At 33.1% G+C, this 16100-nt stretch overlaps 2 protein-coding genes and 1 long non-coding RNA gene across 3 annotated transcripts; 2 read left to right on the top strand and 1 right to left on the bottom strand.

Annotated features, from left to right (window-relative positions):
- LOC18601065 (glutaredoxin-C5) lies at nucleotides 4908-5717 on the top strand. Its single transcript, XM_007031874.2, has one exon. The coding sequence runs from the start codon at nucleotides 5010-5012 to the stop codon at nucleotides 5385-5387; it is 378 nt and encodes a 125-aa protein (XP_007031936.1). The 5' UTR covers nucleotides 4908-5009; the 3' UTR covers nucleotides 5388-5717.
- Nucleotides 10446-11383, top strand: LOC18601064. Its single transcript, XR_001927557.1, has 2 exons — nucleotides 10446-10815; nucleotides 10940-11383. It is a non-coding gene; the product is annotated as an uncharacterized LOC18601064 (long non-coding RNA).
- LOC18601063 (scarecrow-like protein 23) lies at nucleotides 11603-14505 on the bottom strand. The gene is made up of 3 exons (XM_018118962.1): nucleotides 14458-14505; nucleotides 13211-14146; nucleotides 11603-13004 (listed from the first exon to the last, which is right to left on the bottom strand). The coding sequence occupies exons 1-3, from the start codon at nucleotides 14503-14505 to the stop codon at nucleotides 11880-11882; spliced, it is 2109 nt and encodes a 702-aa protein (XP_017974451.1). The 3' UTR covers nucleotides 11603-11879.

The raw sequence follows: 16100 nt of genomic DNA, 5'->3' as shown, positions 1-16100 counted from the left end.
TATTCAAAAGTAACGTCAACAGATTCAAACGCAAAATCACTTTTGTTAAAATAAATGAATTTTACCAATTCAACTAATCCATTTATGATCATGTTGTAACAATTGAGATTATAATTGGAAATTAGCGTGAATTTCATAAGAATTTTATATGAATTGGAATTCAAAGTCACTTTTGATGAAACAAATAAATTTATCAATTGAACTAATTTTTTGTTGATCGTATAGTAAGAAATGAAATTATAACTAAAAATTAACATCACTTTTATAAAAATTTTACATTCAAAATTAACATCAAAACAAAAAGATCGCTCAATTATTTAAGTTTGGATAAGATATGTAGTATGTTACAAAGATTTCGCATTCAAAATTAGCATCAATAAAGGGCTCATCCATAAAATTGAAACCCATAATCATATAAATTGAGAAGAACAAACTTATCATTTGAGTCAACTTTGTGTTAATCATGTCATAATCAATGTTTGAAATCCAAAAAAAATATTGACCAAATACTTTTTAGGAGAATAAGTGATGAGGTGAAGCTTTGGAAATGGTTGCTCCTAAATTACTTTTATTGCTTTTCCACTCTTGAAATCTCTCTTTCAGCATTGTTTCACTATAAAAGAAAAAAAAAGGGAAAAGCAAAGGGATAAACGTTGAATTTAATACAATAATAGAAAGAAAAAGCTGAGCAATGCGATCACGCCCCATATTTTACATCAGCAAAGCTTCTGCAATGCTGCAGCATTGCAGCAGCTAGGCTAAGTCAAGTACATTCTTTGTTCTTATTTTTTTGAACTCAAATAACAAGCAAACCTTGCTAGTAGTAGTACATTTTCTCAGAACCGTCACCATCTGATCAACTTTTGTCCACCTATCAAACGGCTATGATCCTTCCAAACTCTGATTACGTTTGACCATTTTGATCTCTAATAAGAAAAAAAGGTTGCCTAGGGTTGAAGGTACTTGAATGTCATGGCATTTCAACTACCAATCTTTTGAAAAGGCCAAAAGAAAGAGTGGTAGCTACGAGCTAGCTAGGACATGCCATATTATCATCCAGTGTGTGTCACAGTCCAGGCACTGCCCCAACTGCAACCACTTACCTCGAAGTCCAAAGCATTTTTCCATCCCAAAAGCTTGAAAGTTGAATCATCAAATCACGTCTTTCATGGTAGTACACCAGTAGTTTTTGAGTCACCGCCATCCTTTTTTTTCACTTTGCTTTTAGTGTATTTAGATTTGGTACAAAGCTTTAGTGTTTTTTTTTTGTTTTTTCAAATAATATCAAATAATATATAATAAATTTAATTTAAGACAACACAATTTGAATATGTATTATTAAAATCTAATTTTGTTATAGTGAATTAAAATTAAAAATTAAAATCCTGTTTAAAGGTATAAGTTTTCATCGATACTTAAATATTTAGTTTATTAATTAATGTATGATCTTCATCTAAAATGTAAGATTTTAATTTTTTTTTTCTTATTTATAAAAAAAATATAAATTTTCATCACTCAATTAATTCAATTTCTTTAACGACATTGATCAATTTTGACAAAAAAAAAAAACAACAAAAGAAGCAATGTTATCTCAATTTGATGAAGAAATCACAAAAATATTCAAGAGAGTGATACTGAGAATAGATAGATAGCAAAAAAGAAGCCAACGAGCACAATCGGATAATATCGTTTTCTTTTTGCCGCTTCACCCATGACATACCCCTTGCCTCTTTGCCCTCGTCCCTATTCTCTTTTCATCTTCCAACCCATTGGCCCCCCACCCACACACCCAAACCATTATTAACTTTGTCTTTTCAGTCAACATCATGTGTACGGACATCCTTCTCTTTTCTTTAACCTACAAAATTTGTGCTTTCTTTTTAACTTTTTCACTGGTTTACCCATTCCCCCATTCCGATTTTAACTTCTTAATTATTAGTAAATATTAAAAAGGTGAAAATGTTTTATGCTCAATGATATCATTTTTTTTTAAGAATTGTGTATTTGTTTCGATAGTTTGTATTTCAGATGAGTCTCTAATATCAGATGAGTCTCTAATTTTGTGTTTTATTTGATTGATTTTGATTGCGGCAAAAACAAAAAAAAAAAAGCACTAGAAAGGCATTGTTGCATATCGGATAAGACTGCATAGACTGTGTGAGTCATGGGAGCACCATTACATGTGCTCACTTGTGGAAATTCATCAAATAAGTGGGAAGGATAAAATCTAAACAAAACCCAAATCATATAAAGTATTTTTTATAGGTAAAATTCTAAGGATAAAGCGAAATGATTTGAAAAATTTGAAGTTGAAAGTCTTGTATTTGAATTTGAAATTAAATATCTCGAAGACTCGAAAGTAAACTTTTCATGAGAAGGATAGATATACACAATATCAAGCTTTATGATGAATATTTGTAGATATTAGGGCATCGGTATCTCCTAGGTGAATATATAGGGAATTAATTAGTCTAAAATGAATAAAGATCAATTCTTCCTTAGTTCAGCTATCTTAAAAGATGCTAAACAGATAACTTTGAATATGAGTCTCACATGTAGCAAACCAATTACAATATAATTCTACCTTTGTCGACCATATTCCTTCTTTCTTTTCCTTTCTTTAACATTTTCTCTAGAAAAGAAAAGAAAAATGAAAGAAACCGCCCAAATCCAAGATAAACGTACAGCATCTATAGAATCAGAGCCCTCGAGAATATTCACATTCGAGCTCATCAATATATATCTCCACCACTTAATCATATTAATTAATAAGGGAAAAAGCCTATCTATTGCACTAATTTTTATCATGCCTCTAGCTTTTCCTAAGTTAATCGTTTTTTGCTAATTTTTTAGAAAAGAAACGGTAATTTATTATTAAAAACTAGTTTCTAATGCGATTGATCCATGTTTTAACAATACCCCATTTTATTAAGAAATTAGTGTTTCTTTAAAAATATGCTCGAAATAGATGAGAATTCTTATATTTTAACAAAAAAAAATTTATATATAATGAGATTTCGAGACAAGGGTCTAATACATTGGAATTCCTATCCTAAAACGAGAGTAAACAGAGTGAGATTAATGGGGGATTTAGGGCTTGTGTTAAATGAGCTATATCTATATACATATACATATAGTAAGTAGGTTAGGGTAAAAGATTTGAAGAGAAGAATTAAGCTGAAAATGCCCACGAAGGTCCACGTCAAATAAAAGGGAACAAGTGTTTGTGATGGCCACGTTCCTCTCCTTTGTACACGATCATGGCGCAGCGCCAAGAGCAAGGATGGACTCAGCCATCTACTAACCAGCAACTCCTTCCTCTCCTCAAGCCTCCGCTTTCATGTCTTGACGTGTCATAAATCGGGTTAATGATTCGATTCGAAATAAAAAATTAATTATTTTTATAAAAAAATTAAATTATAATATAAAATTTTATTAATAATTTAAATATAAGTTTTAATCTAAAAAAACTAAATCCATGTCAATGGTGTTAATAATCTTTTTCTCAAATAATTTTAGAAAAAAAAGAAAAAAAGGAAAACAAGTTTTAAACCCCAAGAAAAAAAGAAAAAAATAATTCCAAAAAAGGTAAAAAAGAAAAGAAAAATAATTCTAAAATTTGAGCTTATAAGGGATTGAACCTAAGCCCTTTAAAATTTAATTAAAAAAATTTACTACTATTTCAAACAAATATAATTAATTTGTTTTTTTAAATCATATAATTAATTTATTTTAAAGTAAAAAAGTTATACATGTACTATTTTATACATATAATAATTAAAAAAAATAAAAACTGAAGGGTGACGGTCGCCAACCCTGCTCATTGCATAATCAAGGTAGTACTACTTCTTCATTTATTTCTTTCCCTTTTTAACCATTAAAAAAAAATCTTTCTATATATATAAGCTTAGTACTTTACTAATACAATTTTAAATCATGACAGTGAAAGTTGTAAATACATACTCCTACTTGCTAATAATAAATATTTTGATTTTACCATTCACGGTATGGATTTTTTATCGGATAAATTCCATCTACATCTCTCATGATTTTAATTTTTTTTTCACATCAGGTGATTTTTTTTAATTAATACCTTATGAATGACTTTTGTTTTCACATGCAGTTAGAGTGGTAATTTTATCTGGTAAAATTATTAAAATATTTTTAGTTCAAAATTAATTTGTTTAATCATATTTAAGTGTATTCTTTTTAATTTCATTAGATAAAATTAACAGTTTAACTCTTTGTGTTATCCACGAATATTAATTAAAATAAAATATATCCATAAGATATTAATAAAAAAAATAGAAAGTATCACGTGAGAATGTCCAAAAAAAATCTTAATTAATTTCATGCCGATGAGTAAAAACAACTTGACAAAATATCTTTCCCTCTTAATTACTGTAGATTTTTTTCATATGATTATATAATAATGTAAAAGTGTAATTAACGAGATTAAAACATAATTTATGGATTCCTTTTTTTTTATATTCTCTTCCCCTAATTTTTATTTTATTTTTTAAAATTTTAATATAAAATATATCAAAATTTTAAGTTTATATATTTTACATTTNTTTATTTAAGATTTCTAAATTGTTAATTTTGACATATTTATGAAGTGAGATTATGCATTTGATATTTGGAATATAAATCCGAGAAATTTGATTTGAAAGATTCATAATCCTAAAAACTCTACCTTTTTACACTAATCCTCTAACCGTCAGACGTTATTGCGCTGACGAGAGACGATTGCAATGGTGAAGACCGAAGGGACCAACTTTATTTTATTATTATAGAACTACCCCCTTCACGTTTGAAAATAGAAAAGAAAAAACATGATTCCCCTCAAAAACATGCCCATGTTTTGGATTCTCTTCTCTCTATAAATACCAGCCCAAACCTCCCATCATTTCTCACCAGCAAGCTTAAAGCATATATTTCTCCCACACTCACCTAACCCAAAATCCCGATACATTTTCTTCTTTGTTTCTTGCGGTTTTACTTGGAAAATGCATTGCCAGACAGGGTCATGGGGATCTTACGTGCCAACGTCCACCAGGAGCGTTGGGGACCCGCTGGAGAGGATAGAGAGGTTGGCTTCAGAGAATGCGGTGGTTATCTTCAGTATAAGCACCTGCTGCATGTGCCATGCCATCAAGAGGCTGTTCTGCGGCATGGGAGTCAACCCGACTGTGTACGAGCTCGATGAAGATCCCAGAGGGAAAGACATGGAGAGGGCTTTGATGAGGCTTCTCAGAAGCTCTTCTGCTGTTCCTGTTGTGTTTATTGGTGGGAAACTTGTGGGTGCTATGGATAGAGTCATGGCTTCCCATATCAATGGCACTCTTGTTCCTCTTCTCAAAGAAGCTGGAGCTCTCTGGCTCTGATTATCTCTCTCTCTCTCTCTCTCTCTCTCTCTCTCTCTCATGACTGTTTAAAGAAAACCCAAAAAAAAAAAACAAGAAAGAGAAAAAAAATTACTGGTATAGAAAAGGAAGGCAGAGGAAGAGGAGTGGTGGTTTGGGAGTCTCCTCCATTTTGGTTACAGCAATGACTGATATGGCTTAGATTCTACTTTTCTTTCTTCTTTTTCTTCTTCTTGTTGATGTTTCTACTAGTGGGTCTTTGTTGGTTTGCTCTGTGTTCTTGTTCTCAAGAGAGAAATGTAATGGCTCCCTCCTCTGTACAAATGAAAGGCAAAAAAAAAAAAAAATAGTGATTTCTACTGAATTTTCTCATTGTTATCTTCAATTTTGTTTTTCTTTCTGTTGATCTTAAATGCTTTCCTCTGTAATGAATGGCAGATTCCTCAAGTGAAAGCCTAACTTGCTAATTTTACCCATAGGGACCCCATGAGTAAAAGACAAGTACTGTCCTTTTTTGACCAAACAATGAAAGTGTGGGGATTAGACAACAAGAAACCCGGTTTTTACAGCCTCAAAAACAGTAAAGAAAGAAACACAAGTTGAGGAGTTTTTCCTGAAAATTCGCCAGGTTTAACTTCAAACTTAAAACACTACCACAAATTCTTTGCTCACGGTCAGAAGGACCCGAGTCTTTCATTAATGCAGCCCCCCACCCTCTCCATGGCCACTGGCCTATGAGTAGATAAAGGAAAGGACTTTTTTAACCATACAGATTGAGGTTCATGTCCGTACAATCTTTTCCTCTCCCTTTTAACACGTGCGGACGTGTGGTATGACGTGCAGGGGAGGGTGAGTTCCCAGCCCCTGCGGTGTTGGGAGTTGACCAAAGGGCAGAACCTTTTGGAACTTTTGAGGAGGTCGGTGCGGTGGTGCTTTGGGGGAGGCACCTCCCATGGGACTCCTCTAAAAAAGGCTTGTTCTTTTGGGTTTTACCTTTGGCGTGAGATTCCTTGATTCTTTTTGCCATAACACTAGTAGTTGTTGATGGAAAAACAACACTTCTCATCCTGTCTCACTGATGCAGCTGATAACATCCACGTCCCCATAAATCTTCATCCCATACTTTGAGCTTCATTTACTTGTCTTTATTGGTCCCAAATACTTCTTAACAATGCAAACCATTGTTCTAGTCCATCATTCTTTCTTCTTTAACCCTCTTTAATCATATGTGAGAGTGATTAACTTGGCATGCTCCAAATTGAAATTTCAAAGAACTTTCAAACACTGACTTAGAGTGACAGTGTTGCAGAATCATTATATATTTATTAGAGTGTGTTGCGGCAGTATTTATAAACTTAGGGCTCCTATCTTATCCATCCCATTTGAGATTTCATAACATTCTTTTTCACCCTGTAACGCGCCAGTTGCGACTCAAGTCATTTTGTCTACTCCATTCATCGAAATGTTTGGTGTGATATTGGAATAGAGTTTGAGTAAATTCGGATATCATTTTATCATGAAACCATTATCTTCTTTCTAAAAAATTAAATTATTAAAGTGTACAGCATCTACACTTATAAGCTTAAAACCCTTCTCTTATTTATTCCTTTATTTGACATAAAATTCTATAAAGATGCGAAAGTAAACCCTAAACTTAGCAATGGTTCCATTCTCACAAAATCAAAACTGTGGACTAATAGCAAAAGGGAATGGTATTTTGGACCTAGAGTTTTGAGATATGAATGCTTCCCACATTCCCTTATTCCCTTCTTATGATGTAAAATAAGTTAGGGAACAGTCATTTTGATTTCGGCTTTGATAATGTGATGATTCCCAACTTTAGATTGAGTTGGCCCACATTTAGACTAGCTCACCTTTAGAACTTCCAAAAGACAAAGGGAATGACCTTATTATGCTGACATTATAATAATAATAAAATAAATAAAAATGTTATATTTAATACATTATGAGCACACTATCTATATTATCAATAAATCAAATATTATCACTTTGTTAATAAAAAATACTTATAATTTTAAAAAATTTTATTTTGAAAGAATTTTTACATTTTTAACTTTATACGTTTATGAGATATTGTTAATTAGTCGCAATTGATAGTGTATAATATTATATAGTGTTAATTAGGCATAGAATATAAAGTAATAATTAAATATAAACTAAGGATATAAGGAAACTTTGAAAGAAGTTGAGGGAAATGGCAGGGTGGAATGTTATGTTAGCCCCATCAATACACCACCTTTTGTTTGACATGGAGCTAATGCATCAATACACCACCATTTGTTTGACATTGAGCTAATGCATGCATGCATGCAGGTATCATCACCCTTTGCATGGAATTTGCCAGCAAACAAATGGGCCAATATTGGGGGAATCACTTTAGATTCCATCTATCCATAAAACAGAAAGGGTTAAGATAAATGTACTGAAATGATAAGACAACTTTCTAACCCAATTAAATGAAAAATAGAAAAAATAATGAAAAAAGGGAATTTGTCACCATGATTTTTAGGAAAGCATTGTTTGGCCCAAAACTCAATCCAATGGGCTTTCAACCTGTTTTAGTGGGAATGATTGACCCAAATAGACATGGATCGGATATCAATTCAAGGTTTCCCAAAGTTTTATCATTCCAACCCAAAAAAAAAAAAAATCAAAAGAAAAAAAAGAAGGGAACATGTCATCGTTTCGCCCAAACCTCAAGAAAATGGGCTTTCAACATGTTTTGTTGGGAAAGATTGACCCAAATGGATGCAAATTAGATACCAATTCAAGTCTTTAAAAAAAAAATATATCTAAAATAATTTTTAAATTATTTAAAAAAATTTAAATAAGCCTTTATATTTTTATTATGTTTAATAAAATTATTATATTTTTATTTTAATATAAATAAGTCCTTATATATTTATCTTGAGTTAAATAAGTTCTTATAATTAGTGATTAACTTACTTAAATTATCATTTATTATTTTACGTTGCGTGGCGTTGATGTGACATGTTAATATATCATAATTGATGATGATGTGATATATTAAAATATTATAATTAATGATAACGTGACATATTAATTTAATATAATAATATAATCATATAATATTTTTTACCCTCTACATCAATGTCATGTCAATATTATATGAATATAAAATGATAAGTGGTATTTTGATTAATAACAATTAGTTAATAATTAATTATAAAAATTTATTTGATCTAAAATAAAAATATAAGAGCTTAATTGAATGCAATAAAAGAATAAAAACTTATTCAAATTTTCTTAAATAGTTTAAGAACTTCTTTGAGCATAATAATAATAATAATAATAATAATAATTGTTCAAATCTTTAAGGTTTCACAAAGCTTTTTCATTTTAACAAAATGAGTTTTATGCAACATTTGAGTGGATTTCTTATATGAAATTCATATTTTTTATTAAAAATCTAATTAGATAAATAACTATTATAGTATATAAAAATTGATTCAAAATAATATTTTTACTAAATTATTGCCATGATTCTATATATTTCATTAAAGTACTGGTGAAATATAATAGGAGCATTAAAAATGCTTCAAATTACTTGAATTTTCCTTTATACTGTCTATTTGCCTTCTCAATTTAAAATTTGTTTAGCATTACGTTGAACTGTGTTTGATAACGAGCATGATGTCAAACAATGCACAAAATTTCAATTAAAAATTACGATTGTGGTAAATCTTGCTCTCAATTGCTATTTTTTAATTGTAACCTCTTATCTCAATTGCAAATTCAAATTGAGTTTTATAAATTTTAATTTTTGATTTTCTAATTTAATTCAATGATTTAATTTGGAATTGCAAAATTATTTTTCTTCAAAAAGTAGTAGTAGTTGGAATTAAGAGCAAGAATTAGGGATACAAAAATGCTTTCAAATTACTTGAATTTTCATTTACATTGTCTATTTATTTATCAAGTCGTCTCTTAATTTAGAATTTGTTGGCATCACTATTAAATTGTGTTTGATAATAAGTGTAAAGTCATATCTTTAGGGAAAGTATCATGTGTGTTAATTTTTTTGCTAATTTTGATTCAATACTGTCCGTTGGGAAAGACTTCCTTGAATAATCCTTCGATAAATTTGTGTCAATTACTTATTTAGGATATGTTAGACTCTCCTGCTCTAAGCTCTTAAACCAAGCCTTTTCTGGTTTTTATGTACAAAAAAAAAAAAATAATGCACAAAATTTCAATTGTGATGAATTTTGCCCTAGAACACAAATTTTAATCCTAATCGTTGATTACAACTGCAGTATCATATTGGGTTTTATAAATTTTAATTTTTAATTTTTTATATAATTCAGTGATTTTGGGAAAATAAAATTTTTTTCTTAAAAAATTAATGACATGTTTGGTTCCATTCTCCTTATTATTATTACTTTTTTAAATCATGTTTGATTCCTAAAATGATAATTTTCGAAAAATGATTATTTTTCAATTCTATTCCATTTTAGGAATCATTCACGACATAATAACGGTAGGAATTAGAAATAAAAATAAAGATTTTTCAATAGTAAAGAAAAATAGAATTAGGGATTTTCCAACAATTTATTGTCCATTGTTCTAATAATTACCTGCACACAGCACCCTTAATCTTACTACTCTATTAAATAGGAAACTTTTTCTGAAATTACTAAACGGAAGCCCACGTGCAGTTTCTTTCCGTGTCATGTACTTCCGCTTTTCTAACCTTATGGGCTTGTCACCAACGCGTTCAATTTCCCCGCCTTAAATTTTGGTCAAAGTGTGATTGGAAAGCATCAAATCCCCTACTATCCAACTTTCCATGCTCTCCCTCACTAACAAGTAACAACCCGCCACGTAAATGACAAATTCTTTGGATCCTAAACGTTTGCAGGACCATTGGAGAAGTGTAGTGGAGTGAAGAAAATATTGGAACGGAAGATCAAAACTCGATCTTCTTACAATGTCCTAAACTGACTATTTACTGACAGATTCGGCTCGAAATGTCACTTTTGTTTTCTCGACTCGGCAACAAAACAAAAACCAAAAAAGTTTTTTTTTTGTTAAAAATAAAAAAGAAAAAAAAGGGAAACAAGAAAATAAAGCTAACAAAATTACTTTTAGAAAAAGGGAAAAAAGGAAAGTTTGAAGATCGGGGTCTAATTCGGGGTTCTTTTGGAAAATATAATAAAATCTTTGAATCTGTAAAGTGTTGCTAATGTAAAACCCTGAAGATAAAAGAGCTCGCGATTCATTTTCATCTATTTTTTTAAAGGCATTTTAATTTTTTTATTTTGTTGTGAATTGGGTTTTTGTTTTGGGGTTTTTTTGTCCTGAATTTTGAATCTCTTTATTTATTTATTTAATTTAAAAAAGTTTGAGTGCTGGAGTGGAGTGAGGTGTGCTTTTAGAATTTGTTACTTTTTCTTGCATTTTCCAGGTGAACCAAAGGGGATGGTTTTGTTTGTTTGAGTTTCTCTATTCAAATTTTTCTTGCTTTCTTCTTGGTAACCGAAACTGGGTATTGATTGATTTTATTTTTTTGTTGGGTTTTGTGGTTGCAGGAAGAGGGAAAGACTGTATTTAGTGGTGAATTTGAGAGTGGTTTGGATTGTTTTTTATTTGTTTGAATTTGGTGGAAAAGTTTGGAGAATTCAAATGCTGGAGGAAGACTTGGTAGAACTTAAGCTCCGATTGTATGATGGATCGGATATCGGTCCATTTTGACACTCACCTACCTCAACTGTTGCTATGCTCAAGGAAAGACTGGTTGCTGAGTGGTCTAAAGGTCAATGCTTCCACTTTCTCCATACAAAAAAAAAAATAAAAATTCAAGTTGTTTGTTTCCATTGAATTTGGTTTCTATTGCATATGGCATTGTAATTGTAGAATTATCTCTAAGTTTGCGTTTTCGTTCCACTTTAGGCAATGTCTCATGGCCAGTTTCTCATGACTAAGATTTGCTGTTTGCCTTTTTGTTGGTTCTAGGGATGCATAAATTGGTTTCATTATTCCTCTTACCTTAGTTAGGGTATCATTGAATGATGCTTTAGTGTTTGGGACCTAATAAGCCGAAAGCCTCGTTTTCGAGAGTGGGTCTCACCATTCACCAAGTCGTTTAGCTTTGCAAGGAAAAATTTGATGAACTTGTTTATCTCAAATACCTTAGCTCACCACCATCGACCTTGAGCAAACCTCACGATCTAGTGGTTACGACATATAGGACAGAAATCAGCAATGTTTTCTTGACCCTATGCCCAAGAAAACAATAGTTTTTCTTCCCATTATTCAAGAGAAAATATATTATTATACAATGAATCAAATTTTAGTATTGACCTTATCCTAACTCACACTTTTCTTGGCATTTATCTTGACTTTTTGTTCCCTTTCTTGCATGGCATCACGTAAAAGAAAAGCAATATCCAAGATTGGAATGATAAGGAAAGCTTGGAAAGAGGGGAAAAAAAAACATACATGTCAAATAGGAAGAAAAAAGATGATTAATCAGCATCGCCATGCAGAAGCAGCAAGAATTGCTCTATCTTGCCACCCCAAAAGCAAGCAACCTTTATCTTCAGTTAATCGGTAACCATCACAGGAATATAAACCGAGCAAAATCTTTGATTGGGTCACTGCATTTGCACTTAAGGGCACCCCTTTAAACCCTTTTCCTTCCATTAATTTCCTCCATTTCTCCAGCCTCTCATGCCTGGCTGTCCTCTCACTCCCTTCACAAGCCACTATGTTTCTTATCTCTGGTGCAAATATGTACTGCTCAACTTTTGCTCTTTGAGCAGAATCTGGAGAAAAAGTGGCATCCAATGAGTCAAATATTGCTGAATAGTAGTGCAATGCCTCGAGGAAACGGCCTAAGAAGTAAGGGCCATTATGGCTTGCTTCTTGTTCAACAAGGGTTACAATGTTAGGAGCTTGATCACGTATCATTGCCAATAGGTTTCCAAGGCAATTACCAGGGACTCGGTGGAGCCTATTAACAGCATTAACGGCTAGAGCCTCACCAACTCTCCTGTTGAACATATGAGGTTTTATATCTTCAAGTTGCTCGCCAATTGGGTGGAATTCAAATGGGATGTGGAGAGAGTGAGCTAGTTCTGTTAAGCATCTGCCTGTCTCTTTGATGTATTCTAGAGAGGGTCCAACTCCTGTTATTCTAAGAAAAGGAGCTCCATTAGGTCGGGCAGCTAGAGCTTGCATGAAAGCTGGCCATTGATAGCCTTGAAGGATATCTAAGTCAATGACATGAACACGTTCTTCAGCTTCAAAGGCCTCAAAAATGGCTTGATTAGCAGTGAAATGTGCAAATTTTATGTATGGACAAGCTTGGTAAACAATTTGGTAAATCTTGAGGACTTCTAAGGAGTTTGATGGGAAAGGAGCAAATGGTTTTGGAGCATTGGAAGTGCCAGGATTTGTGGTTATGGTTGCGGCAAGCCTTGCACTAAGGGCTTCGGTGAAGCAAGAGGCAACTCTTTGCATGGAATCACCAAGAGGAGTTACCACTCGATTCAGATGGTGTATATATTTTCTTGCTAACAGGTAATCTTCTTTGGCCACTACTTCAGCACATGCAAGGAGGAGATGCACCAATTGAAGCCCACTATCTTGCTCCTGTAAAGGCAAATTAGATTAGAATTAAAATTTCTAGCAAAACTAAAGAGAATTTGTTTAATTATATGTGAAAACTTTCATGCATCATCTCTTTTTCTTCCCTTTCTATTTTGTGGATGGTCTTTTTCTTTATAAAAGTGCAAAAGGGAATCCTCTTGAATAATCAATGAATGGAAAAAGGAAACCAGGGCAAGAGATCAGAATACCTGCTCAGGGCTAATAGGAATAGGAACCATGAAGGTATGGCCAAGGTTCTGGTGTTGCTGTTGCTGTTGTGTTGGTGCTGGTTGTTGTTTCTCTAGTTGTTTCTCTTGCTGTAGTTGTTGAGATAACGGTGGTCTTGAGACAGAGTTTACCGGATAGTGTTGCTCTTGGGTCAATTGCGAGCATCCCGCTGACGATGACGTTTCACTCGCAGACCCACAAAACCTTGAAGAATTTGGGATTGGTATGCAGTCTAGCATTGCAGGAGCCGTGCTTGGCATTTCAAACATGTTATTTGAAGTTCCCATACCTGAAATTCTTGTTGTTGGGTACTCTCCATAACCATCTTTCTGATAATCATCTAGAAATTCTTCTATAGCAGGCAATGAAAGGCTCTCAACCTGCATAAACTGATTGTTAGGTGAGTTAAAGACTTTGTGGAGCGGGCTTTGCCCTTTCCCTTTGTGGGTGCTGCTAAATGACCCAAGCTGAGATGAAAATCGAGGTGGAGAACACCCTGACAGGCTCTGCCCTTGCATTGCCTGAACATTACCAAAACTATAGCTTGATATTTGTGGAGATGGTAAGTTCCTCACTGGAGATAAGATCATAGCATCAGAATCAAAATAATCAGAGAAAAAAGTTTCCCACGCAGAACTGTCCGGGGACTGCACCTCAACATCATCCAACTCAAACTTGACTACTGGGAAATTGAGACTGGGTGGGGTTAGGTTATTTTGCTCCAAAACGGAAGATGGAGCAGTTTTCTTAGACTCAGCAATTGACTCGTATGAATTCTCACTCTTGATGGAACCCATGCTGCCACAAAGAGAATTCATCATGTTTACTTTACTTTGATCAGCAATACTTTTTCCAAACACCCAAAAACCCCCCAAAAAACAAAAAGGGGGTCTGTGTTTGTTTTCAAGAACCAAGCCCTCTCAAAAGAAGTAGCTAGTTTTCCAAACCTGCTCTCTCATAAGTTGTTGTTCAACTAATAGCTTGATAGAGTCTGTTAATGTTAATGAGAAAGAAGCTAGAGAGAGTTTTCCTCTCTTCTTATTTCAAAAGGGATTTGTCTTATTGTCTTGGAAAGAGAATGGGATTAGAGACAAATTTTTAAGCTGGATTCATGTGATTGGAGGGTTTTGATTAGTAATCTCCTCTACTAAGTCTAAACTTTAGCTGGATTTTTCTAGGGGTTTAATTTGTCCTTTGGGGATTCTCCTTGGAAGATTACAAGACAAACTCTTAGTTGGCAGTGATTGGGATCCACTTTTCCCTTGGGCGGACCCATCTCAGAAAAGTTTATTAAACAATAATTAGACCCTTTCTTGGTGTGAAATGTTTAGTAGATTATCACTAGGATTTGAATACATAGGGAATGATAAGAGGGGCGGGGGGTGGAGACTGGACAGAAGAGAAGGGGAGAAACTGAAGAAGAAGAAAGAAGAATAGTTTTGAAGCAGAGAAATGGGGCCTCTGGAAACATGACAAATTATGTGAAAAGGACTTGGAACAATGCATAATCTTGGGAAAAGGACTTGAAAAGAATTGAATACATGACAAAGGGATCATGATGCTCTTGCATTGTGATGAGCCAAAAATTGTTATTTTAACACGATCGAGGATGTCATTGCCGATGCCACTTAGCTGCTTTCATCCATTGTAATAGTGAAATGATGTTGATCTCTTTTGTCAAACAATGAAAAAGTTACATTGCATCTTCAACCAAAAATCAATAAAAAATGTTACGATGATAACAGTAAAACATTGGTTTAATGATTTTTGCTTTAGGTGTTGACAATTTGAGGTTCAGCGATCACTCATTGCTACAATAACAATACCTTTAGCCATATATTTTTATAAAGAAAAAGTTTTAACTAGCCATGGTCTAAGGGTAGGTGAAGAGTATTGTAGGAAATGAAAAAGTTTTAAGAGTAAATTACATCCATGGCCATTAAACTTTCACAAGATTTCTTTGAGGAAAGAAAAGGGCACAATGAGGCGAATTTTTGTTGACATATTAGTTCAAGTGGTAACTATGTTAAGTTTTGGTCGATTATTTGTATGAAATTTCTTATGATTATCGGATTTGATATATTTTATAAATTTCAAGAACTTAATTGAGATAAATTAAAATTCAATGACTAAAACGAAAATTTTGTGAAAGTTTAGTGATCATTAGTGTAATTTAGACAAAGTTTGAGTCCTAAACTTAGTGACATTGTTGGTAATAATAAGCAAATTCGAAGGGAAAAATAGATGGAGTGGAGTGAGGAGGTGGGATAGTGAAGAGGGGGAGAAAGGACAAGTAAGGAGACATAGGCAAGGTCGTCGGATGTGGCGTCGGTGGCGCCGCCTACTCGTTGGACTTGCCAAAGGAATGAAGCGCTTGTCCCAAACCATCTTCTTTCTTAGGCGGCACCTCTCTCTGTCTCTCTCTCTCTCTTTCATTTTCATATAAACAAATACAAAGCCCAACATGCTTGTCCTTACGTACCATTTTCATGCCCCTAAAAATGTTTGCCTCTTGACATGGAAACATTTCTACTTTGTGAGTCTGTCCAATCAGAATCATCTAAACTAATTTCTTCTCCTCTTTTCTTTTGCATTTGTCATCTCCTGCCTAAATTGGTCTTGCCATGGAAATTCCATCTTCTTTTCCATTAAAACCATCGTTTCATCATCGTCCAAATCGTAGGTTAACAATGTTGAAGCAAAAACATAAACTTCCCATTTTTTCTCTTCTTTTCCTGACCACGAAATCATGGTCAACAATGTTTTTATATATCATCTGGCATATGCCTAAATGAAGCATTAATTAATTTAACCCTTTGGGAGGCAAAACTTTATTAACTTAAAACCTCCCTCTGATCAGCTAACTGCTAA

This window comes from Theobroma cacao, chromosome 4, assembly GCF_000208745.1.
Source record: "Theobroma cacao cultivar B97-61/B2 chromosome 4, Criollo_cocoa_genome_V2, whole genome shotgun sequence".
In the NCBI taxonomy this organism is placed as follows: domain Eukaryota; kingdom Viridiplantae; phylum Streptophyta; class Magnoliopsida; order Malvales; family Malvaceae; genus Theobroma; species Theobroma cacao.
This window is presented reverse-complemented; position numbering and strand designations above follow the sequence as displayed.

Bases quoted from the DNA above. Each gene is read 5' to 3' on its own strand.
- LOC18601065 (XM_007031874.2), top strand. From the start codon at position 5,010: ATGCATTGCCAGACAGGGTCATGGGGATCTTACGTGCCAACGTCCACC.
- LOC18601063 (XM_018118962.1), bottom strand. From the start codon at position 14,505: ATGGGTCCGCCCAAGGGAAAAGTGGATCCCAATCACTGCCAACTAAGA. The intron at 14,147-14,457 runs GTTTGTCTTGTA...TTCTTTTGAGAG, and splicing joins CCAATCACTGCCAACTAAGA to GGCTTGGTTCTTGAAAACAA. The intron at 13,005-13,210 runs GTATTCTGATCT...TTGCCTTTACAG, and splicing joins TTCCTATTAGCCCTGAGCAG to GAGCAAGATAGTGGGCTTCA.